The 25,955-nt window shown below is 45.7% G+C and overlaps 1 protein-coding gene across 1 annotated transcript in view; it reads left to right on the top strand.

The window, feature by feature from the left end:
- LOC139560181 (uncharacterized) overlaps positions 1–25,955 on the top strand; it is an 82,914-nt gene extending 56,959 nt beyond the window's left edge. The window contains exons 6-12 of the mRNA XM_071376728.1: positions 2,752–2,823; positions 3,910–4,011; positions 4,199–4,294; positions 14,309–14,458; positions 21,233–21,367; positions 22,742–22,842; positions 24,373–25,955. Coding sequence (XP_071232829.1) covers positions 2,752–2,823; positions 3,910–4,011; positions 4,199–4,294; positions 14,309–14,458; positions 21,233–21,367; positions 22,742–22,842; positions 24,373–24,517 — 801 coding nt within the window. The 3' untranslated portion in view covers positions 24,518–25,955. The remainder of the gene's footprint in view (positions 1–2,751; positions 2,824–3,909; positions 4,012–4,198; positions 4,295–14,308; positions 14,459–21,232; positions 21,368–22,741; positions 22,843–24,372) is intronic.

Here is a 25,955-nt window from a genome sequence, read left to right as displayed (position 1 = left end):
GTCTGTTTGTGTTTGTGAACAGAGCCCCAGGACCAGCTTGTTTAGGGGACTCTTCTCCAGGTTCATCTCTCTGTAGGTGATGAATTTGTTATGGAAGGTTTGGGAATCGCTTCCTTTTAGGTGGTTGTGAAATTTATCGGCTCTATTCTGGATTTTGATCATTAGCGGGTATCAGCCTAATTCTGCACTGCATGCATTATTTGGTGTTTTACGTTGTACGCTGAGGATATTTTTGCAGAATTCTGCATGCAGAGTCTCAAATTGGTGTTTGTTCCATTTTGTGAATTCTTGGTTGGTGAGCGGACCCCAGACCTCACAACCATAAAGGGCAATGGGCTCTATAACTGATTCAAGTGTTTTTAGACAGATCGTAATTGGCATGTCAAATTTTATGTTCCTTTTGATGGCATAGAAGGCCCTTCTTGCCTTGTCTCTCAGATCGTTCACAGCTTTGTGGAAGTTACCTGTGGCGCTGATGTTTAGGCCAAGGTATGTATAGTTTTTTTGTGTGCTCTAGGGCAACGGTGTCTAGATGGAATTTGTATTTGTGGTCCTGGCAACTGGACCTTTTTTGGAACACCATTATTTTTGTCTTACTGAGATTTACTGTCAGTAAGGTCTCACAGTTAACAGTGCATATCAGAGCAAAAACCAAGCCATGAGGTCGAAGGACTTGTCTGTTGAGCTCCGAGACAGGATTGTGTTGAGGCAGAGATCTGGGGAAGGGTACCAAAAAATGTCTGCAGCATTGAAGGTCCCCAAGAACACAGTGGCCTTCATCATTCTTAAATGGAAGAAGTTTGGAACCACCAAGACTCTTCCTAGAGCTGGCCGCCCGACCAAACTGAGCAATCGGGGGAGAAGGGCTTTGGTCAGGGAGCTGACAAAGAAGCCGATGGTCACTCTGAAGGAGCTCCAGAGTTCCTCTGTGGAGATAGGGGAACCTTCCAGAAGGACAACCATCTCTGCAGCAGTCCACCAATCAGGCCTTTATGGTAGAGTGGCCAGATGGAAGACACTCCTCAGTAAAAGGCACATGACAGCCCGCTTGGAGTTTGCCAAAAGGCACCTAAAGACTCTCAGACCATGAGAAACAAGATTCTCTGGTCTGATGAAACCAAGATTGAACTCTTTGGCCTGAATGCCAAGCGTCACGCCTGGAGGAAACCTGGCACCATCCCTATGGTGAAGCATGGTGGTGGCAGCATCATGCTGTGGGGATGTTTTTCAGCAGCAGGGACTGGGAGACTAGTCAGGATCGAGGGAAAGATGAACGGAGCAAAGTCCAGAGAGATCCTTGATGAAAACCTGCTCCAGAGCGCTCAGGACCTCAGACTTGGGTGAAGGTTCACCTTCCAACAGGACAACAACCCTAAGCACACAGCCAAGACCACGCAGGAGTGGCTTTGGGACAAGTCTCTGAATGTCCTTGAGTGGCCCAGCCAGAGCCCGAACTTGAACCCGATCGAACATCTCTGGAGAGACCTGAAAATAGCTGTGCAGCGATTCTCCCCATCCAACCTGACAGAGCGTGAGAGGATCTGCAGAGATGAATGGGAGAAACTCTCCAAATACAGGTGTGCCAAGCTTGTAGTGTCATACCCAAGAAGACTCGAGGCTGTAATCGCTGCCAAAGGTTCTTCAACAAAGTACTGAGGTCTAGGGTCTGAATACTTATGTAAATGTTATATTTAGGTAACATTTTTTTATACATTTGCAAACATTTCTAAAATCCTGTTTTTTGCTTTGTCATAATGGGGTATTGTGTGTAGATTGATGAAGGTAAAGAGACATTTTAGAATAAGGCCGTAACGTAACAAAATGTGGAAAAAGTCAAGGGGTCTGAATACTTTCCGAACGCACCTGTAGTCAGTAAAACATTCCTCATTTAAAGTAGCAGAATCAGAGCTAGTAAGAAAATACACTCGCTAGATGGATTCTCATAGACAGAAAGCATTTAGTCACAGTGGACTTGACTTTGTCTTTCAAACATGCTATTTATTTGACTTGACACGTTCACCAGCCAGTCAGAGGGGACTATTTGATTTGAGGGTTTATCACTAATCTTGGAAAAACCACGGCACTCTTGAAATCTACGTTTATTTGTGTCATATGCACATGATAAAGAAAAGTGTCACACGGTGAAATGTTAAACTTGCAATCTCTCATAACTTTTGATAATAAAAGTATAAAAGTATTCAGTAAAAAAAATATATATATTCGTAGTATACACTGAGTATATCAAACATTAGGACTCCCTTCTTTTGCCCTCAGAACAGCCCTTAAATCGCCAGGACATGGACTCTACAAGGTGTTGAAAGCGTTCCACAGGGATGCTGGCCCATGTTGACTCCATGGCTTCCTACAGTTGTCGAGTTGACTGGATGTCCTTTGGGTGGTGGATCATTCTGGATACACACAGGAAACTGTTGAGCGTGAAAAACCCAGCAGCGTTGCAGTTCTTGACACACTCAAACCAGTGTGCCTGGCACAATCCATATCTCAATTGTCTGAAGGGTAATAATCCTTCTTTAACCCGTCTCCTCCCGTTCATCTACACCGATTTGAAGTGGATTTAACAAGAGACATCAATAAGGGATCATATCTTTCACCTGGATTCACCTGGTCAGTCTGTGTCATGGAAAGAACAGGTGTTCCTAATGTTTTGTCCAGTCAGTGTATATACATGTTCAACTCCTGCACAATATTAGGTGTCCTGCCGCGGTCTTAAACATGTCTCTCTGTGTGCAGAGGATCCGAGGGAGGCTCTGTCACCAGAGTAAACCTGACACCTTCAACCAGCTGTGGACCGTGGAGGAACAGGTACTGACGGGACATTTTGTATTTGACAAATAATTAATAAATACATTTCGACTCATTTAAAACTCCTAGTTGTCTCAGCCAAGAGTGTAGAACAATACCATACAGATCTGAGATCTCCTCTCTTTAAAGTGCCTTCTTTTGTTGTTATTAGTGAACATCCTAAATGAGTTGTTCCTGAATGAGTCGTTCCCAAATGAGTCGTTCCCAAATGAGTCGTTCCTAAATGAGTCGTTCCTAAATGAGTCGTTCCTAAATGAGTCGTTCCTGAATGAGTTGTTTCTGTGTAGAATGTTATTAGTGAACATCCTAAATGAGTCGTTCCTAAATGAGTCGTTCCTAAATGAGTCGTTCCTGAATGAGTTGTTTCTGTGTAGAATGTTATTAGTGAACATCCTAAATGAGTCGTTCCTAAATGAGTCGTTCCTAAATGAGTCGTGAGTCGTTCCCAAATGAGTCGTTCCCAAATGAGTCGTTCCTAAATGAGTCGTTCCTGAATGAGTTGTTTCTGTGTAGAATGTTATTAGTGAACATCCTAAATGGGTCGTTCCTAAATGAGTCGTTCCTAAATGAGTCGTTCCTAAATGAGTCGTGAGTCATTTCTAAATGAGTCGTTCCTAAATGAGTCGTTCCTAAATGAGTCGTGAGTCGTTCCTAAATGAGTCGTTCCTAAATGAGTCGTTCCTAATGAGTCGTTCCTGAATGAGTTGTTTCTGTGTAGAATGTTATTAGTGAACATCCTAAATGAGTCGTTCCTAAATGAGTCGTTCCTAAATGAGTCGTGAGTCATTTCTAAATGAGTCGTTCCTAAATGAGTCGTTCCTAAATGAGTCGTGAGTCGTTCCTAAATGAGTCGTTCCTAAATGAGTCGTTCCTGAATGAGTCGTTCCTGAATGAGTTGTTTCTGTGTAGAATGTTATTAGTGAACATCCTAAATGAGTCGTTCCTAGATGAGTCGTTCCTAAATGGGTCGTTCCTAAATGAGTCGTTCCTAAATGGGTCGTTCCTAAATGAGTCGTTCCTAAATGGGTCGTTCCTAAATGAGTCGTTCCTAAATGAGTCGTTCCTTAATGAGTCGTTTCTGTGTAGAAAAAGTTGGAGCATCTGCTGCTGAAGTTCTCTCCTGAGGAGGTGGAGTCTAAACGCTGGCAGAAGATAGCTGACGCCCTGGGAAACAGGACAGCTAAACAGGTCTCACACACACACACACACACACACACACACACACACACACACACACACACACACACACACACACCTACACACCTACACACACACACACACCTACACACCTACACACACACACACACACACCTACACACACACACACAACAATGTATTATCTTTATAGCTAAACGTTTGTTCTCTGTGTGTGCAGGTGGCCAGCCGCGTTCAGAAGTACTTCATCAAACTGACTAAAGCAGGAATCTCTGTTCCTGGGAGGACCCCCAACATGTGTATCTACAGCAAGAAGGTATCTACATATTCTCTCCTCTCCCCAGACGATGCATCATGATGTTGTAGGGGGGGTCCCCGAGCAGAGTAGAGGACCCTGGGTAGCCAAGGGAGGTGATAGGTGGGAATGAGTAGAATAGAGGACCCTGGGTAGCCAAGGAAGGTGATAGGTGGGAACGAGGAGAATAGAGGACCCTGGGTAACCAAGGGAGGTGATAGGTGGGAACGAGGAGAGTAGAATAGAGGACCCTGGGTAGCCAAGGGAGGGGGATAGGTGGAAACGAGGAGAGTAGAATAGAGGACCCTGGGTAGCCAAGGGAGGTGATAGGTGGGAACGAGGAGAGTAGAGTAGAGGACCCTGGGTAGCCAAGGGAGGTGATAGGTGGGAACGAGGAGAGTAGAGGACCCTGGGTAGCCAAGGGAGGGGATAGGTGGGAACGAGGAGAGTAGAATAGAGGACCCTGGGTAGCCAAGGGAGGTGATAGGTGGGAACGAGGAGAGTAGAGGACCCTGGGTAGCCAAGGGAGGTGATAGGTGGGAACGAGGAGAGTAGAATAGAGGACTCTGGGTAGCCAAGGGAGGTGATAGGTGGGAACGAGGAGAGTAGAATAGAGGACCCTGGGTAGCCAAGGGAGGTGATAGGTGGGAACGAGGAGAGTAGAGGACCCTGGGTAGCCAAGGGAGGTGATAGGTGGGAACGAGGAGAGTAGAATAGAGGACTCTGGGTAGCCAAGGGAGGTGATAGGTGGGAACGAGGAGAGTAGAATAGAGGACCCTGGGTAACCAAGGGAGGTGATAGGTGGGAACGGGGAGAGTAGAGTAGAGGACCCTGGGTAACCAAGGGAGGTGATAGGTGGGAACGGGGAGAGTAGAATAGAGGACCCTGGGTAACCAAGGGAGGTGATAGGTGGGAACGGGGAGAGTAGAGTAGAGGACCCTGGGTAGCCAAGGGAGGTGATAGGTGGGAACGAGGAGAGTAGAATAGAGGACTCTGGTTAGCCAAGGGAGGTGATAGGTGGGAACGAGGAGAGTAGAATAGAGGACCCTGGGTAGCCAAGGGAGGTGATAGGTGGGAATGAGGAGAGTAGAATAGAGGACCCTGGGTAACCAAGGGAGGTGATAGGTGGGAACGAGGAGAGTAGAATAGAGGACCCTGGGTAACCAAGGGAGGTGATAGGTGGGAACGAGGAGAGTAGAATAGAGGACCCTGGGTAGCCAAGGGAGGTGATAGGTGGGAACGAGGAGAGTAGAATAGAGGACCCTGGGTAACCAAGGGAGGTGATAGGTGGGAACGAGGAGAGTAGAATAGAGGACCCTGGGTAACCAAGGGAGGTGATAGGTGGGAACGGGGAGAGTAGAATAGAGGACCCTGGGTAACCAAGGGAGGTGATAGGTGGGAACGAGGAGAGTAGAGTAGAGGACCCTGGGTAACCAAGGGAGGTGATAGGTGGGAACGAGGAGAGTAGAATAGAGGACCCTGGGTAACCAAGGAAGGTGATAGGTGGGAACGGGGAGAGTAGAGTAGAGGACCCTGGGTAGCCAAGGGAGGTGATAGGTGGGAACGAGGAGAGTAGAATAGAGGACCCTGGGTAACCAAGGGAGGTGATAGGTGGGAACGAGGAGAGTAGAATAGAGGACCCTGGGTAACCAAGGGAGGTGATAGGTGGGAACGAGGAGAGTAGAATAGAGGACCCTGGGTAGCCAAGGGAGGTGATAGGTGGGAACGAGGAGAGTAGAATAGAGGACTCTGGGTAGCCAAGGGAGGTGATAGGTGGGAACGAGGAGAGTAGAATAGAGGACCCTGGGTAGCCAAGGGAGGTGATAGGTGGGAACGAGGAGAGTAGAGGACCCTGGGTAGCCAAGGGAGGTGATAGGTGGGAACGAGGAGAGTAGAATAGAGGACTCTGGGTAGCCAAGGGAGGTGATAGGTGGGAACGAGGAGAGTAGAATAGAGGACCCTGGGTAACCAAGGGAGGGGATAGGTGGGAACGAGGAGAGTGGAATAGAGGACCCTGGGTAACCAAGGGAGGTGATAGGTGGGAACGAGGAGAGTAGAATAGAGGACCCTGGGTAGCCAAGGGAGGTGATAGGTGGGAACGGGGAGAGTAGAATAGAAGACCCTGGGTAGCCAAGGGAGGTGATAGGTGGGAACGAGGAGAGTAGAGGACCCTGGGTAGCCAAGGGAGGTGATAGGTGGGAACGAGGAGAGTAGAATAGAGGACCTCTGGGTAGCCAAGGGAGGTGATAGGTGGGAACGAGGAGAGTAGAATAGAGGACCCTGGGTAGCCAAGGGAGGTGATAGGTGGGAACGAGGAGAGTAGAATAGAGGACCCTGGGTAGCCAAGGGAGGTGATAGGTGGGAATGAGGAGAGTAGAGGACCCTGGGTAGCCAAGGGAGGTGATAGGTGGGAACGAGGAGAGTAGAGGACCCTGAGTAGCCAAGGGAGGTGATAGGTGGGAACGAGGAGAGTAGAATAGAGGACCCTGGGTAACCAAGGGAGGTGATAGGTGGGAACGGGGAGAGTACAGTAGAGGACCCTGGGTAACCAAGGGAGGTGATAGGTGGGAACGGGGAGAGTAGAGTAGAGGACCCTGGGTAGCCAAGGGAGGTGATAGGTGGGAACGAGGAGAGTAGAATAGAGGACTCTGGTTAGCCAAGGGAGGTGATAGGTGGGAACGAGGAGAGTAGAATAGAGGACCCTGGGTAGCCAAGGGAGGTGATAGGTGGGAATGAGGAGAGTAGAATAGAGGACCCTGGGTAACCAAGGGAGGTGATAGGTGGGAACGAGGAGAGTAGAATAGAGGACCCTGGGTAACCAAGGGAGGTGATAGGTGGGAACGAGGAGAGTAGAATAGAGGACCCTGGGTAGCCAAGGGAGGTGATAGGTGGGAACGAGGAGAGTAGAATAGAGGACCCTGGGTAACCAAGGGAGGTGATAGGTGGGAACGAGGAGAGTAGAATAGAGGATCCTGGGTAACCAAGGGAGGTGATAGGTGGGAACGGAGAGAGTAGAATAGAGGACCCTGGGTAACCAAGGGAGGTGATAGGTGGGGGAGAGGAGAGTAGAGTAGAGGACCCTGGGTAACCAAGGGAGGTGATAGGTGGGAACGAGGAGAGTAGAATAGAGGACCCTGGGTAACCAAGGAAGGTGATAGGTGGGAACGGGGAGAGTAGAGTAGAGGACCCTGGGTAACCAAGGGAGGTGATAGGTGGGAACGAGGAGAGTAGAATAGAGGACCCTGGGTAACCAAGGGAGGTGATAGGTGGGAACGAGGAGAGTAGAATAGAGGACCCTGGGTAACCAAGGGAGGTGATAGGTGGGAACGAGGAGAGTAGAATAGAGGACCCTGGGTAGCCAAGGGAGGTGATAGGTGGGAACGAGGAGAGTAGAATAGAGGACCCTGGGTAGCCAAGGGAGGTGATAGGTGGGAACGAGGAGAGTAGAATAGAGGACCCTGGGTAGCCAAGGGAGGTGATAGGTGGGAACGAGGAGAGTAGAATAGAGGACCCTGGGTAACCAAGGGAGGTGATAGGTGGGAACGAGGAGAGTAGAATAGAGGACCCTGGGTAACCAAGGGAGGTGATAGGTGGGAACGAGGAGAGTAGAATAGAGGACCCTGGGTAGCCAAGGGAGGTGATACAGTGGGGAGAACAAGTATTTGATACACTGCCGATTTTGCAGGTTTTCCTACTTACAAAGCATGTAGAGGTCTGTAATTTTTATCATAGGTACACTTCAACTGTGAGAGACAGAATCTAAAACAAATATCCAGAAAATCACATTGTATGATTTTTAAGTAATTAATTTGCATTTTATTGCATGAAATAAGTATTTGATACATCAGAAAAGCAGAACTTAATATTTGGTACAGAAACCTTTGTTTGCAATTACAGAGATCATACATTTCCTGTAGTTCTTGACCAGGTTTGCACACACTGCAGCAGGGATTTTGGCCCACTCCTCCATACAGACCTTCTCCAGATCCGTCAGGTTTGGGGGCTGTCGCTGGGCAATACGGACTTTCAGCTAACTCCAAAGATTTTATATTGGGTTCAGGTCTGGAGACTGGCTAGGCCACTCCAGGACCTTGAGATGCTTCTTACGGAGCCACTCCTTAGTTGCCCTGGCTGTGTGTTTCGGGTCGTTGTCATGCTGGAAGACCCAGCCACGACCCATCTTCAATGCTCTTACTGAGGGAAGGAGGTTGTTGGCCAAGATCTCGCGATAAATGGCCCCATCCATCCTCCCCTCAATACGGTGCAGTCGCCCTGTCCCCTTTGCAGAAAAGCATCCCCAAAGAATGATGTTTCCACCTCCATGCTTCACGGTTGAGATGGTGTTCTTGGGGTTGTACTCATCCTTCTTCTTCCTCCAAACACGGCGAGTGGAGTTTAGACCAAAAAGCTATATTTTTGTCTCATCAGACCACATGACCTTCTCCCATTCCTCCTCTGGATCATCCAGATGGTCATTGGCAAACTTCAGACGGTCCTGGACATGCGCTGGCTTGAGCAGAGGGACCTTGCGTGCGCTGCAGGATTTTAATCCATGACGGCGTAGTGTGTTACTAATGGTTTTCTTTGAGACTGTGGTCCCAGCTCTCTTCAGGTCATTGACCAGGTCCTGCCGTGTAGTTCTGGGCTGATCCCTCACCTTCCTCATGATCATTGATGCCCCACGAGGTGAGATCTTGCATGGAGCCCCAGACCAAGGGTGATTGACCGTCATCTTGAACTTCTTCCATTTTCTAATAATTGCGCCAACAGTTGTTGCCTTCTCACCAAGCTGCTTGCCTATTGTCCTGTAGTCCATCCTAGCCTTGTGCAGGTCTACAATTTTATCCCTGATGTCCTTACACAGCTCTCTGGTCTTGGCCATTGTGGAGAGGTTGGAGTCTGTTTGATTGAGTGTGTGGACAGGTGTCTTTTATATAGGTATCGAGTTCAAACAGGTGCAGTTAATACAGGTAATGAGTGGAGAACAGGAGGGCGTCTTAAAGAAAAACTAACAGGTCTGTGAGAGCCGGAAATCTTACTGGTTGGTAGGTGATCAAATACTTATGTCATGCAATAAAATGCAAATTAATTACTTAAAAATCATACAATGTGATTTTCTGGATTTTTGTTTTAGATTCCGTCTCTCACAGTTGAAGTGTACCTGTGATAAAAATTACAGACCTCTACATGCTTTGTAAGTAGGAAAACCTGCAAAATCGGCAGTGTATCAAATACTTGTTCTCCCCACTGTAGGTGGGAACGAGGAGAGTAGAATAGAGGACCCTGGGTAACCAAGGGAGGTGATAGGTGGGAACGAGGAGAGTAGAATAGAGGACCCTGGGTAGCCAAGGGAGGTGATAGGTGGGAACGAGGAGAGTAGAATAGAGGACCCTGGGTAGCCAAGGGAGGTGATAGGTGGGAACGAGGAGAGTAGAGGACCCTGGGTAGCCAAGGGAGGTGATAGGTGGGAACGAGGAGAGTAGAATAGAGGACCCTGGGTAACCAAGGGAGGTGATAGGTGGGAACGAGGAGAGTAGAATAGAGGACCCTGGGTAGCCAAGGGAGGGGGATAGGTGGGAACGAGGAGAGTAGAATAGAGGACCCTGGGTAACCAATTAACCACTTTGTTAATTAGACGACGTAACACTATGGAAAACAGGATTTCAGTTAATTGCATTCATTAGTTTTAAAATGACCATATTTAGTCATGTCCACTTTACTTTAAAAGACAGAGTTTACATCGATTACAACTACTACTCGGGGAGAGGGAAAACCTGGTCGAAGTACACGTTAATGATCTAACTCACCACACCTGGTTTTAACCGGAGCAACCAACTCGCTAGCAAACTATTAAAGTCAGGGACATCTAAACTGGTACATGGACTAGTCCACTTTTATCCCAATCACACATATATATATATATATATATATATATATATATATATATACCTTGAAGTATTGTCGATAATAAGTTCATGAAATACATTTTAAACATGGCGGTGAGGCCAGCCTCATCACAGAGAGGTTTGAAGACCCCTGTGACATCAGTCCCCCCCCCCCCCCCCCCCCCGTCTGGCCGCCGGGCAGTTGGTGTCTGGGGTGGGATTCACAGCAAGTCTGTTTAGTTCAATAACTAAGTAAAACAGGAACAAGAAGCAATCTGTTGGTGATGTTGTTGTTGTTGTTGATGATGGTGATGAGGATGATGCTGTTGTTGATGATGATGATGCTGTTGTTGATGGTGATGATGATGATGGTGTTGTTGATGATGATGATGATGCTGGTGTTGATGGTGATGGTGTTGATGGTGTTCTTGTTGATGATGGTGATGAGGATGATGCTGTTGTTGATGATGATGATGGTGTTGTTGATGATGATGATGATGATGGTGTTGTTGATGATGATGATGATGCTGGTGTTGATGATTATTTATTTTTATATTTATTTCACCTTTATTAACCAGGTAGGCCAGTTGAGAACAAGTTTTCATTTACAACTGCGACCTGGCCAAGATAAAGCAAAGCAGTTCGACAAAAACAACAACACAGTGTTACACATGGAATAAACAAACATACAGTCAATAATACAGTAGAACAAGTCTATATACAATGAGTGCAAATGAGGTAGGATAAGGGAGTTAAGGCAATAAATAGACCATGGTGGCGAAGTAATTACAATATAGCCATTAAACACTGGAGTGATAGATGTGCAGAAGATGAATGTGCAAGTAGAGATACTGGGGTGCGAAGGAGCAAGATAAATAAATACAGTATGGGGAGGTAGTTGTTTGGGCTAAATTATAGATGGGCTATTTACAGATGGGCTATTTACAGATGGGCTATTTACAGGTGCAGTGATCTGTGAGCTGCTCTGATAGCTGGTGCTTAAAGCTAGTGAGGGAGATATGAGTCTCCAGCTTCAGTGATTTTTGCAGTTCGTTCCAGTCATTGGCAGCAGAGAACCGGAAGGAAAGGCGGCCAAAGGAAGAATTGGCTTTGGGGATGACCAGTGAAATATACCTGCTGGAGCGCGTGCTATGGGTGGGTGTTGCTATGGTGACCAGTGAGCTGAGATAAGGTGGGGCTTTACCTTGCAGAGACTTATAGATGACCTGGAGCCAGTGGGTTTGGCGACGGATATGTAGTGAGGGCCAGCCAACGAGAGCGTACAGGTCGCAGTGGTGGGTAGTATATGGGGCTTTGGTGATAAAATGGATGGCACTGTGATAGACTGCATCCAATTTGTTGAGTAGATTGTTGGAGGCTATTTTGTACATGACATCGCCGAAGTCAAGGATCGGTAGGATGGTCAGTTTTACGAGGGTATGTTTGGCAGCATGAGTGAAGGAGGCTTTGTTGCGAAATAGGAAGCCAATTCTAGATTTCATTTTGGATTGGAGATGCTTAATGTGAGTCTGGAAGGTGAGTTTACAGTCTAACCAGACACCTAGGTATTTGTAGTTGTCCACATATTCTAAGTCAGAACCGTCCAGAGTAGTGATGCTAGTCGGGCGGGCGGATAGCGATCGGTTGAAGACCATGCATTTAGTTTTACTAGCATTTAAGAGCAGTTGGAGGCCACGGAAGGAGAGTTGTATGGCATTGAAGCTCGTTTGGATGTTAGTTAACACAGTGTCCAAAGAAGGGCCAGAAGTATACAGAATGGTGTCGTCTGCATAGAGGTGGATCAGGGAATCACCAGCAGCAAGAGCGACATCATTGATGTATACAGAGAAAAGAGTCGGCCCGAGGATTGAACCCTGTGGCACCCCCATAGAGACTGCCAGAGGTCCGGACAACAGGCCCTCCGATTTGACACACTGAACTCTATCTGAGAAGTAGTTGGTGAACCAGGCGAGGCAGTAATTTGAGAAACCAAGGCTGTTGAGTCTGCCAATAAGAATGTGGTAATCGACAGAGTCGAAAGCCTTGGCCAGGTCGATGAATACAGTTGCACAGTATTGTCTCTTATCGATGGCGGTTATGATATCGTTTAGGACTTTGAGCGTGGCTGAGGTGCACCCATGACCAGCTCTGAAACCAGATTGCATAGTGGAGAAGGTACTGTGGGATTCGAAATGGTCGGTAATAGAGGTCGACCGATTATGATTTTTCAATACCAATACCGATTATTGGAGGACAAAAAAGCCGATACCGATTAATCGGCCGATTTAAAAAAATGTCTTTGTAATAATGACAATTACAACAATACTGAATGAACACTTATTTTAACTTAATATAATACATCAATAAAATCAATTTAGCCTCAAATAAATAATGAAACATGTTCAATTTGGTTTAAATAATGCAAAAACAAAGTGTTGGAGAAGAAAGTAAAAGTGCAATATGTGCCATGTAAGAAAGCTAACGTTTCAGTTCCTTGCTCAGAACATGAGAACATATGAAAGCTGGTGGTTCCTTTTAACACGAGTCTTCAATATTCCCAGGTAAGAAGTTTTAGGTTGTAGTTATTATAGGAATTATAGGACTATTTCTCTCTATACCATTTGTATTTCATACACCTTTGACTATTGGATGTTCTTATAGGCACTTTAGTATTGCCAGTGTAACAGTATAGCTTCCGTCCCTCTCCTCGCTCCTACCTGGGCTCGAACCAGGAACACAACGACAACAGCCACCATCGAAGCAGCGTTACCCATGCAGAGCAAGGGGAACAACTACTCCAAGTCTCAGAGCGAGTGACGTTTGAAACGCTATTAGCGCCCACCCCGCTAACTAGCTAGCCATTTCACATCGGTTACACCAGCCTAATCTCGGGAGTTGATAGGCTTGAATTCATAAACAGCAGAGCTGCTGGCAAAACGCACGAAAGTGCTGTTTGAATGAATGCTTACGAGCCTGCTGGTGCCCCCACCGCTCAGTCAGACTGATCTATCAAATCATAGACTTAATTATAACATAATAACACACAGAAATACGAGCCTTAGGTCATTAATATGGTCGATTCCAGAAACTATCATCTCAGAAACAAAACATTTATTCTTTCAGTGAAATACGGAACCGTTCCGTATTTTATCATACGGGTGGCATCCATCAGTCTAAATATTGTTCAATGTTGTTCAATGTTATGTCATAATTACGTAAAATTCTGGCAAATTAGTTTGCAATGAGCCAGGCGGCCCAAACTGTTGCATATACCCTGACTCTGCGTGCAATGAACGCAAGAGAAGTGACACAATTTCAACTGGTTAATATTGCCTGCTAACCTGGATTTATTTTAGCTAAATATGCAGGTTTAAAAATATATACCTGTGTATTGATTTTAAGAAAGGCATTGATGTTTATGGTTAGGTACACGCTGGAGCAACGACAGTCCTTTTTTGCGAATGCCACTGCATCGATTATATGCAACGCAGGACACGCTAGATAAACTAGTAATATCATCAACCATGTGTAGTTAACTAGTGATTATGATTGATTGTTTTTTATAAGATAAGTTTAATGCTAGCTAGCAACTTACCTTGGCTTCTTACTGCATTCGCGTAACAGGCAGGCTCCTCGTGGAGTGCAATGTAAGGCAGGTGGTTAGAGCGTTGGACTAGTTAACCATAAGGTTGCAAGATTGAATCCCTGAGCAGACAAGGTAAAAATCTGTCGTTCTGCCCCTGAACAAGGCAGTTAACCCACCGTTCCTAGGCCGTCATTGAAAATAAGAATGTGTTCTTAACTGACTTGCCTAGTTAAATAAAGGATAAATAACGTTTTTTTTTTTATCGGCAAAATCGGCGTCCGATTGTAATGAAAACTTGAAATCGGCCCTAATTAATCGCCCATTCCGATTAATCGGTCGACCTCTAGTCGGTAATCTGTTTGTTAACTTGGCTTTCGAAGACCTTAGAAAGGCAGGGTAGGATAGATAAAGGTCTGTAGCAGTTTGGGTCTAGAGAGTCTCCCCCTTTGAAGAGGGGGATGGCCGTGGCAGCTTTCCAATCTTTGGGAATCTCAGACGATATATGAAAGAGAGGTTGAACAGGCTAGTAATAGGTAATGATGTTGTTGATAATATTGTCTGTAGGTGTCCAATAAGAGGCAGCACCACCTGAACAAGCACCTGTACCGACCGTCTACCTTCCTGACGTCATATGAGCCTCCTGTCTTTATGGATGAAGAGGATGAGAGAGCGGCCTACTATAGCTCCCTGCAGGACCCCGATGGAGACGACACGGTACGACACGCTGACGCACTACGTCTCTACTCCGCAGTCTCTCTCTCTGTCTCTCTCTGTCTCTCTCTGTCTCTCTCTGTCTCTCTCTCATCTGTCACTCTCTTTCTCACTCTCTCATCTGTCTCTCTCGCTCCCTCCCTCTCTCTCTCCCTCTCATCTGTTTCTCTCTTTCTCACTCTCTCATCTGTCGCTCTCTCTTTCTCCCTCCCTCCCTCTCTCTTTCCCTCTCATCTGTCTCTCTTTCTCACTCTCTCTCTCATCTGTCGCTCTCTCTTTCTCGCTCCCTCCCTCCCTCTCTTTCTCACTCTCTCTCCCTCTCATCTGCCTTTCTCTCGCTCCCTCCCTCCCTCTCTTTCTCACTCTCGCTCCCTCTCATCTGTCTCTCTCCCTCCCTCCCTCTCATCTGTCTCTCTCTCGCTCCCTCTCATCTGTCACTCTCTCTCTTTCTCGCTCCCTCCCTCCCTCCCTCTCAATATCCTAGTACTGACATTTCCCTCCCTCCCTCTCTCTCTCATCTGTCCCTCCCTCCCTCTCTCTCCCTCTCGTCTGTCTCGCTCCCTCCCTCCCTCCCTCCCTCCCTCTCTAGATGCTAGTACTGACATTTCCCTCTCCCCCTCTCTCTCTCTCTCTGATGTGTGCAACCTTTAAGAAACGACTAGCTGCTGTTCCCTGCTGAGAGACACACATACAGAGACATGTGCTGTCAAAGTGCGTCAGCAGCAAACTCAGATGTACACCTCGTCATTCAGTGAAGCAGGGTTAACACTGGAACCGTTAATCATTTTGACTGCTCATGAATTTCATTGTTTTATTACTCTGCCATTTTTAAAGTAATGCCCCCCTTCGTCCTTGACTAGTCCTAAATCAGTCTGTATAACACATGGTCTGAATCAGTCTATATAACACGCTGTCTAAATCAGTCTGTATAACACACTGTCTAAATCAGTCTATATACACACTGTCTAAATCAGTCTATATACACACTAAATCAGTCTATATAACACACTAAATCAGTCTGTATAACACACTGTCTGAATCAGTCTATATACACACTAAATCAGTCTATATAACACACTAAATCAGTCTATATACACACTAAATCAGTCTATATAACACACTGTCTGAATCAGTCTATATACACACTAAATCAGTCTATATAACACACTAAATCAGTCTATATACACACTAAATCAGTCTATATGACACACTGTCTGAATCAGTCTATATACACACTAAATCAGTCTATATGACACACTGTCTGAATCAGTCTATATACACACTAAATCAGTCTATATGACACACTGTCTGAATCAGTCTATATACACACTAAATCAGTCTATATGACACACTAAATCAGTCTATATGACACACTGTCTAAATCAGTCTGTATAACACACTGTCTGAATCAGTCTATATACACACTAAATCAGTCTATATAACACACTAAATCAGTCTATATAACACACTAAATCAGTCTATATGACACACTTTCTAAATCAGTCTATATAACACACGGTCTAAATCAGTCTATATAACACACTGTCTGAATCAGTCTATATAACACACTGTCTAAATCAGTCTATATAACACACTGTCTGAATCAGTCTATATAACACACTGTCTGAATCAGTCTATATAACACACTGTCTAAATCAGTCTATATAACACACTGTCTGAATCAGTCTATATAACACACTGTCTAAATCAGTCTATATAACACACTGTCTAAATCAGTCTGTATAACACACGGTCTAAATCAGTCTGTATAACACACGGTCTAAATCAGTCTATATAACACACTGTCTAAATCAGTCTATATAACACACTGTCTAAATCAGTCTGTATAACACACTGTCTAAATCAGTCTATATGACACACTGTCTAAATCAGTCTGTATAACACACTGTCTAAATCAGTCTATATAACACACTGTCTGAATCAGTCTGTATAACACACTGTCTAAATCAGTCTATATAACACACTGTCTAAATCAGTCTATATAACACACTGTCTGAATCAGTCTATATAACACACTGTCTAAATCAGTCTATATAACACACTGTCTAAATCAGTCTGTATAACACACTGTCTAAATCAGTCTATATAACACACTGTCTGAATCAGTCTGTATAACACACTGTCTAAATCAGTCTATATGACACACTGTCTAAATCAGTCTATATAACACACTGTCTAAATCAGTCTATATGACACACTGTCTAAATCAGTCTATATGACACACTGTCTAAATCAGTCTATATAACACACTGTCTAAATCAGTCTATATAACACACTGTCTAAATCAGTCTATATAACACACTGTCTAAATCAGTCTATATACACACTGTCTAAATCAGTCTATATAACACACTGTCTAAATCAGTCTATATGACACACTGCTGTTAGAATCTTAATATCACAAACACAACTGGAGTTATAATCAGTTTCAGGAAGACCTGCTCCGTTCCTTCTCTCGACAGTGGAAGGTGCCGTGCCCAGTTGATAATCACCCCAATAATCGTCTCAAAACTGAACCTAAACTGAACCTAAACTATACTGAACCTAAACTGAACCTAAACTGAACCAAAACTATGCTGAACCTAAACTGAACCTAAACTGAACCAAAACTGAACCTAAACTGAACCAAAACTAAACTGAACCTATACTGAACCTAAACTGAGCCAAAACTGAACCTAAACTGAACCTAAACTGAACCTATACTGAACCTAAACTGAACCTATACTGAACCTAAACTGAACCTAAACTATACTGAACCTAAACTGAACCTATACTGTGCCTAAACTATACTGAACCTAAACTGAACCTAAACTGAACCTAAACTGAACCAAAACTATACTGAACCTAAACTGAACCTAAACTATACTGAACCTAAACTGAACCTATACTGAACCTAAACTGAACCTAAACTGAACCAAAACTATACTGAACCTAAACTGAACCTAAACTATACTGAACCTAAACTGAACCTAAACTATACTGAACCTATACTGAACCTATACTGAACCTAAACTGAACCTAAACTGAACCAAAACTATACTGAACCTAAACTGAACCAAAACTATACTGAACCTAAACTGAACCTATACTGAACCTAAACTGAACCAAAACTATACTGAACCTATACTGAGCCTAAACTGAACCAAAACTATACTGAACCTAAACTGAACCTAAACTGAACCTATACTGAACCTAAACTGAAACAACTGAACCTAAACTGAACCTATACTGAACCTATACTGAACCTAAACTATACCAAAACTGAACCTAAACTGAACCTAAACTGTACCTAAACTGAACCTATACTGAACCAAAACTGAACCGAACCTATACTGAACCTAAACTGAACCTAATACTGAACCTAAACTGAACCTAAACTGAACCTATACTGAACCTATACTGAACCTATACTGAACCTATACTGAGACTAAACTGAACCTAAACTGAAACTAAACTGAAAACCTATAACAACAGATGAAGTAAAGTATGACGGTAGAAAGGGGGAGAATGGGGGAGTTGATGAGGAGGGGAAGTGAACAATACATCATTATATAATCACTGATTGTGAATGAAGAACAGTGTCATTCCATTGTACTGATCCATTGTCATTTTAATCTCTACATGGTATGTATCCTCTATCAGTCCACCAACTCCAAGCAGTCTTATCAGTCTACTCTGGCCTGCTTAGAGTACACAGTGGGAGCGTGTGGAATTTACAATGGCAGGAAGACCAAGAGGAATGGATGCACATGCTGAATGAAAACAACTCAGATGGATGAAAGGAATCATGACATCTCTGATCATTCTTCTGATTCTGAGCCTCAGCCTGAACCTCAGAGGCCTATGACCCTACGCCGCCGAGGCCTATGACCCTACGCCGCCGAGGCCTATGACCCTACGCCGCCGAGGCCTATGACCCTACGCCGCCGAGGCCTATGACCCTACGCCGCCGAGGCCTATGACCCTACGCCGCCGAGGCCTATGACCCTACGCCGCCGAGGCCTATGACCCTACGCCGCCGAGGCCTATGACCCTACGCCGCCGAGGCCTATGACCCTACGCCGCCGAGGCCTATGACCCTACGCCGCCGAGGCCTATGACCCTACGCCGCCGAGGCCTATGACCCTACGCCGCCGAGGCCTATGACCCTACGCCGCCGAAGCCTATGAACCTACGCCGCCGAAGCCTAAGAACCTACGCCGCCGAAGCCTAAGAACCTACGCCACCGACGCAAGGAGACACTGGAATCAGGGACTGTACAGGGACTGAGACGCACAAGGAGCAAGGAGACACTGTCTGTTGATGAGTTGGAAGCATTCATTTCAATCCTGTATGTCCGTGGAGCATTTGGTGAAAGAGCGTGCGTATGGAGAGCTTCTGGTCAGACATGTACGGGACACCTTTCTCCATGTTACCTCCGTTTTAACATGTACGGGACACCTTTCTCCATGTTACCTCCGTTTTAACATGTACGGGACACCTTTCTCCATGTTACCTCCGTTTTAACATGTACGGGACACCTTTCTCCATGTTACCTCCGTTTTAACATGTATGGGACACCTTTCTCCATGTTACCTCCGTTTTAACATGTACGGGACACCTTTCTCCATGTTACCTCCGTTTTGACATGTATGGGACACCTTTCTCCATGTTACCTCCGTTTTAACATGTACGGGACACCTTTCTCCATGTTACCTCCGTTTTAACATGTATGGGACACCTTTTTCCATGTTACCTGATGTATAAATAATTGACTCTTTTTTTTACTGCTGTCATATCGACGCTTACATTCATTAATATGCCATTTATTTATTTAGTGCTGATTTTCACTATTTATCAAGCACACTGGGCGCCTATAATGATGTTTAGGCTACTGATGTTTTCATCATTTGACCGGGTCTTGTTGACCGCGCCTCTTGGTGGGTAATTATTATAATGGTGTCGTTATAAAAGAACGCTGTTACCGTGTTCCAACACGTACGTGTAACAAAGACACGCCATCAATAACATGTATTGAACACTTGAATGTTTTTGTTGTTTTGTGTTTCATCGTTTTTACATGTAGCCTTTGGTAACATAAAGTCATAAATGCTATTGAAAAAGACTGACAGTCTAATATCACCTAAGACCTTCATAAAACACAACCTAATTATTAGTTTTATCGAAAGCATATGTCACATGTATTTACTAGACTGTTAGAATTGATTTATTTCACCTTTATTTAACCAGGTAGGCCAGTTGAGAAGTCTGACGAGGCCCTGCCTGTATTTATTAGACTGTCAGAATGACAGCTGGTTATCTTGGAGGGGGGGTCTGACGAGGCCCTGTCTGTATTTATTAGACTGTCAGAATGACAGCTGGTTATCTTGGAGGGGGGGTCTGACGAGGCCCTGTCTGTATTTATTAGACTGTCAGAATGACAGCTGGTTATCTTGGAGGGGGGGGTCTGACGAGGCCCTGTCTGTATTTATTAGACTGTTAGAATGACAGCTGGTTATCTTGGAGGGGGGGTCTGACGAGGCCCTGTCTGTATTTATTAGACTGTCAGAATGACAGCTGGTTATCTTGGAGGGGGGGTCTGACGAGGCCCTGTCTGTATTTATTAGACTGTCAGAATGACAGCTGGTTATCTTGGAGGGGGGGGTCTGACGAGGCCCTGTCTGTATTTATTAGACTGTTAGAATGACAGCTGGTTATCTTGGAGGGGGGGTCTGACGAGGCCCTGTCTGTATTTATTAGACTGTTAGAATGACAGCTGGTTATCTTGGAGGGGGGGGTCTGACGAGGCCCTGTCTGTATTTATTAGACTGTTAGAATGACAGCTGGTTATCTTGGAGGGGGGGGTCTGACGAGGCCCTGTCTGTATTTATTAGACTGTTAGAATGACAGCTGGTTATCTTGGAGGGGGGGGTCTGACGAGGCCCTGTCTGTATTTATTAGACTGTCAGAATGACAGCTGGTTATCTTGGAGGGGGGGGTCTGACGAGGCCCTGTCTGTATTTATTAGACTGTTAGAATGACAGCTGGTTATCTTGGAGGGGGGGTCTGACGAGGCCCTGTCTGTATTTATTAGACTGTCAGAATGACAGCTGGTTATCTTGGAGGGGGGGGTCTGACGAGGCCCTGTCTGTATTTATTAGACTGTCAGAATGACAGCTGGTTATCTTGGAGGGGGGGGGTCTGACGAGGCCCTGTCTGTATTTATTAGACTGTCAGAATGACAGCTGGTTATCTTGGAGGGGGGGTCTGACGAGGCCCTGTCTGTATTTATTAGACTGTTAGAATGACAGCTGGTTATCTTGGAGGGGGGGTCTGACGAGGCCCTGTCTGTATTTATTAGACTGTTAGAATGACAGCTGGTTATCTTGGAGGGGGGGGTCTGACGAGGCCCTGTCTGTATTTATTAGACTGTTAGAATGACAGCTGGTTATCTTGGAGGGGGGGGTCTGACGAGGCCCTGTCTGTATTTATTAGACTGTCAGAATGACAGCTGGTTATCTTGGAGGGGGGGTCTGACTTTCTAGTGGTTAAGGAATGTCACTACAAGGAGTCAGTCTTTATCGGTTACAGGGTCTTCATGCTCCTTACAAACCTCACTGTACATGTTAGTCTGTGATACTTTGTGTGTGTGTGTGTGTGTGTGTGTGTGTGTGTGTGTGTGTGTGTGTGTGTGTGTGTGTGTGTGTGTGTGTGTGTGTGTGTGTGTGTGTGTGTGTGTGTGTGTGTGTGTGTGTGTGTGTGTGTGTGTGTGTCCAGGATGAGGAGGGTGTACCTGAGGAGTTGAGACACCTGCCGGAGTACAAGGAGCTTCTGGAGTTGAAGAGGATGAAGAAACACAAACTGCAGGAGATCCAGGCTGAGAGTAGCATGGCCCTGCACCATGGATACAAGGTACACATCACCATGGCCCTGCACCATGGATACAAGGTACACACATCACCATGGATACAGGGTACACACATCACCATGGCCCTGCACCATGGATACAAGGTACACACATCACCATGGATACAAGGTACACATCACCATGAGATCCAGGCTGAGAGTAGCATGGCCCTGCACCATGGATACAAGGTACACACATCACCATGGATACAAGGTACACATCACCATGGATACAAGGTACACACATCACCATGAGATCCAGGCTGAGAGTAGCATGGCCCTGCACCATGGATACAAGGTACACATCACCATGGATACAAGGTACACACATCACCATGGATACAAGGTACACATCACCATGAGATCCAGGCTGAGAGTAGCATGGAACATCACCATGGATACAAGGTACACATCACCATGGATACTAGGTACACACATCACCATGAGATCCAGGCTGAGAGTAGCATGGCCCTGCACCATGGATACAAGGTACACACATCACCATGGATACAAGGTACACACATCACCATGGATACTAGGTACACACATCACCATGAGATCCAGGCTGAGAGTACCATGGATACAAGGTACACATCACCATGGATACAAGGTACACATCACCATGAGATCCAGGCTGTGAGTACCATGGCCCTGCACCATGGATACAAGGTACACACATCACCATGGATACAAGGTACACACATCACCATGGATACTAGGTACACACATCACCATGAGATCCAGGCTGAGAGTAGCATGGCCCTGCACCATGGATACAAGGTACACACATCACCATGGATACAAGGTACACACATCACCGTGGATACAAGGTACACACATCACCGTGGATACAAGGTACACACATCACCGTGGATACAAGGTACACACATCACCGTGGATACAAGGTACACACATCACCGTGGATACAAGGTACACACATCACCGTGGATACAAGGTACACACATCACCGTGGATACAAGGTACACACATCACCGTGGATACAAGGTACACACATCACCGTGGATACAAGGTACACACATCGCCGTGGATACAAGGTACACACATCACCGTGGATACAAGGTACACACATCACCGTGGATACAAGGTACACACATCACCGTGGATACAAGGTACACACATCACCATGGATACTAGGTACACACATCACCATGGATACTAGGTACACACATCACCATGGATACAAGGTACACACACCACCATGGATACAAGGTACACACATCACCATGGATACTAGGTACACACATCACCATGTGATACCACACTGTGTGGTAGCTAGCTAACTCTCTCCAGAGTGTAATGTGGTTTGACATAAGTATTTTTTTTAAATCATCTGAGACTAGCTAATGTTTCTCTCTGCAGTGTGACGTGTGTGGTGTGGAGCCTATCCAGGGGTTGCGGTGGCATTGTCAGGACTGTCCCTCAGACAACGCCGTGGACTTCTGTTCCAACTGCTCCGACTGGTGAGTCCTGCCTGGCTGGGGGCTCTGTTCATCAGGCGAATGGTTTTAAATGGACTTCAACAGGATGGTTTAACTCCATTTATATACCCTGCCTGCATCTTAATAGTTGCGTTCCAGGTGCAGTAGACAACTTCAGTTTCATTGATGCGTGTGTCAGTGTATTGGCTGGGCGCTGTTCAGTATTCTTGAAACGTGTTAAAACATTTTGGAAACACACGTAAAATAGATAGTGTGGGACAAACAATAATACCAGTTTACACCAGTAAAAATACCGCTAAGATGCAGGAAGAGTTTATTTTCAAATTTTGAGTTAGTTCATTGATGCATGTGCAAACAAAACCCCCTTTTTGTTTTCAGTTGTCGTAATTGACATGTCTGAACCTTGTTCCTCCAGCCTGACAATACTTCCCGTCATAGCTTCCTACAGCGGCAGCCGCGTTGCGTATGCAGTACTACATCTCTGTTTTAACGGTTTCCTTGCTGTGTATTAATCCATATTGTTTTTTTCCCCCCCATCACGGTACAAGAAATGTGTTATAGTGTTGACGTTTTGTCTTCTATACTACATACAGCCGCAGCCAAATATATTGGCACCCTTTAAAAAAAAAATTGTTCTCTATTAATTCCAGAACAGTCCCGCGTTTCTTCTTGAACCATTCATGGGTGTTTCTAAACTCAGCAACAAAAAAAGAAGCCGCCTCTCACTGTCAACTGAGTTTATTTTCAGCAAACTTAACACGTGTAAATATTTGTATGAACATAACACGATTCAACAACTGAGACATAAACTGAACAAGTTCCATGGACATGTGACTAACAGAAATGGAATAATGTGTCCCTGAACAAAGGGGGGGGGTCAAAATCCCCCCCAAAATTGGGATTTTTACGAATTATCTTTGAAAGACAGGGTCCTGAAAAAGGTCAGTTTCTTTTTTTGCTGAGTTTGTGTTTGAGGGTGTTGTCCTACTGGAAGACCCACAACCTTCAAACAGAGACACAGTTTTTGGACACTGGGTTGAACAGAGAATGATTAAGGAGAGTCGCTGAACTGTTCTGGTGTGGCCAGCGAAGAGTCCTGATCTGAATCACATTCATAATTTATGACAAGATCTGACAACAGCAGTTGGTGGAGGGCACCCCTCAAACGTTGGACGAATTAGACCTGTTTGCTGCTGAAGAGTGGGACAAATTACCAGAAAAAAAGTACAGCAAGCTCATTGCTACACTAATAATTTGTCTGCAGTTCCCTTGACCAAGTACTAGCTCTGCGGTGACGCTACATTTGTCCGTGCCATTTTGTCTGAAGTTTACCATTTTAATTTATTAAAAATAGAGTTAACAAAAATAAAATGGGTTCTACAATGTCTAAAAACCTCTAGCAAGGTGTTGTGACCAGTTGAAGAAATAGGGAATTATTTAAGAGAAGTACAATGGTGTCAATATATTTGGCCACAACTGTATAAAGTGTATGTGGAATCCTTTTTGCCACAATCTATTAACCTGTATTTCCTCTGTGTTTACCTCCTCCAGCCTGTACAAGACAGAGAGCCACGTGCCCAGCCACCATCTGGAGCCTGTCCATCACCATGAGACCTTCCTAGACAGGGACTACTATCTGGCTCAGACCCCTGGATATAACTACCTGGACCCCAACTACTACCCTGCTAACAGATGACAGCATGGCCCCTAATCTCAGCCCCGGGGCCACAGATACAGACTCCTAGCCTCCTGGTCCAGCACTTGGGCCATAGCTACAGACTCCTAGCCTCCTGGTCCAGCACCTGGGCCATAGCTACAGACTCCTAGCCTTCGGGTCCAGCACCTGGGCCATAGCTACAGACTCCTAGCCTCCTGGTCCAGCACCTGGGCCATAGCTACAGACTCCTAGCCTTCGGGTCCAGCACCTGGGCCATAGCTACAGACTCCTAGCCTCCTGGTCCAGCACCTGGGCCATAGCTACAGACTCCTAGCCTTCGGGTCCAGCACCTGGGCCATAGCTACAGACTCCTAGCCTCCTGGTCCAGCCCTGGGGCCACAGCTACAGACTCCTAGCCTCCTGGTCCAGCCCTGGGGCCACAGCTACAGACTCCTAGCCTCCTGGTCCAGCCCTGGGGCCACAGCTACAGACTCCTAGCCTCCCTGTCCAGCCCTGGGGCCACAGTTTCAGCTACACTCCAACGGCCCTTAGCCTCAGCCAGCCAGCCCCAGGCTGAGCTCAGCCTACAGAAGCCTCCAACCGGCAGGCCACACTGTGAATGGCTCCAGACCTGGAGAACCTAGACAGCTCTCAGTCCAGCTACCCTGCTCACCTCATCCCACTAGCCCAGCAGGAAGGCAGGCATGGGGTCTCTGACTGCAGGCTGTGGTGGTGGGGTTACCATAACGACCAAACAAAGGAACATAATGGAAGTATAAAAAACACTATTTAAAATAGAATTAAAAAAAACTGAAAAAGGCACCCCGACATTCCTGAGTGCCGAGACAGAAGAGGCTCCTCCCTCTTCTCTACTCCTCTCCTCCTTCTTTCCTCCCGTCTCTCCTCCTACTCTCCTCCCTTCTCTCTTCCTACTCTCCTCTCCTCCTCTTCTTCTTCTCCTCCTCCCTCCTCTTCCCCTGCTCTCCTCTCCTCCTTCTCCTGCTCTCCTCTCCTCCTTCTCCTGCTCTCCTCCCTTCTCTCCTCCTACTCTCTTCCCAAATCATCAAAGTTTGATGATGATGAGTTGGTTATTTGAATTGGCTGTGTAGCGCTCGGGCAGAAACCCAAAACGTACACCCGGTAGGGGAGGAGGTAGGAACGAAGGAGAACCCCTAGTGTCTAGAAGGGATACAGCTTTTATCAAAATGTAGTTTTCGTAGCAGGCAGGGAGAATTAAGTTAAATTAGTTTGTACTTCAATTTGACAAGCTGTATCCCATCTAGACATGACTGTAGATTTGGTTGTGCTTGATGAGTAGACACCATTTTGTATGGATTTAGTTTTTTTGTCGCCCCCCCCCCCCCTCTATGCTTCAATATCTGTGTATGACGAACGGTATGTTCTTAAATCATGTTAAACTGTTAGAGGAGATGAGTGGAAATAAAAATGTGAAAATATAATTTTTACTCCTGGAGAA

Source organism: Salvelinus alpinus, chromosome 30, assembly GCF_045679555.1.
Source record: "Salvelinus alpinus chromosome 30, SLU_Salpinus.1, whole genome shotgun sequence".
NCBI classification, from domain to species: Eukaryota; Metazoa; Chordata; class Actinopteri; order Salmoniformes; family Salmonidae; genus Salvelinus; species Salvelinus alpinus.
The sequence above is the reverse complement of the archived record's forward strand: the minus strand, read 5'-3'. Positions and strand labels throughout refer to the sequence as shown.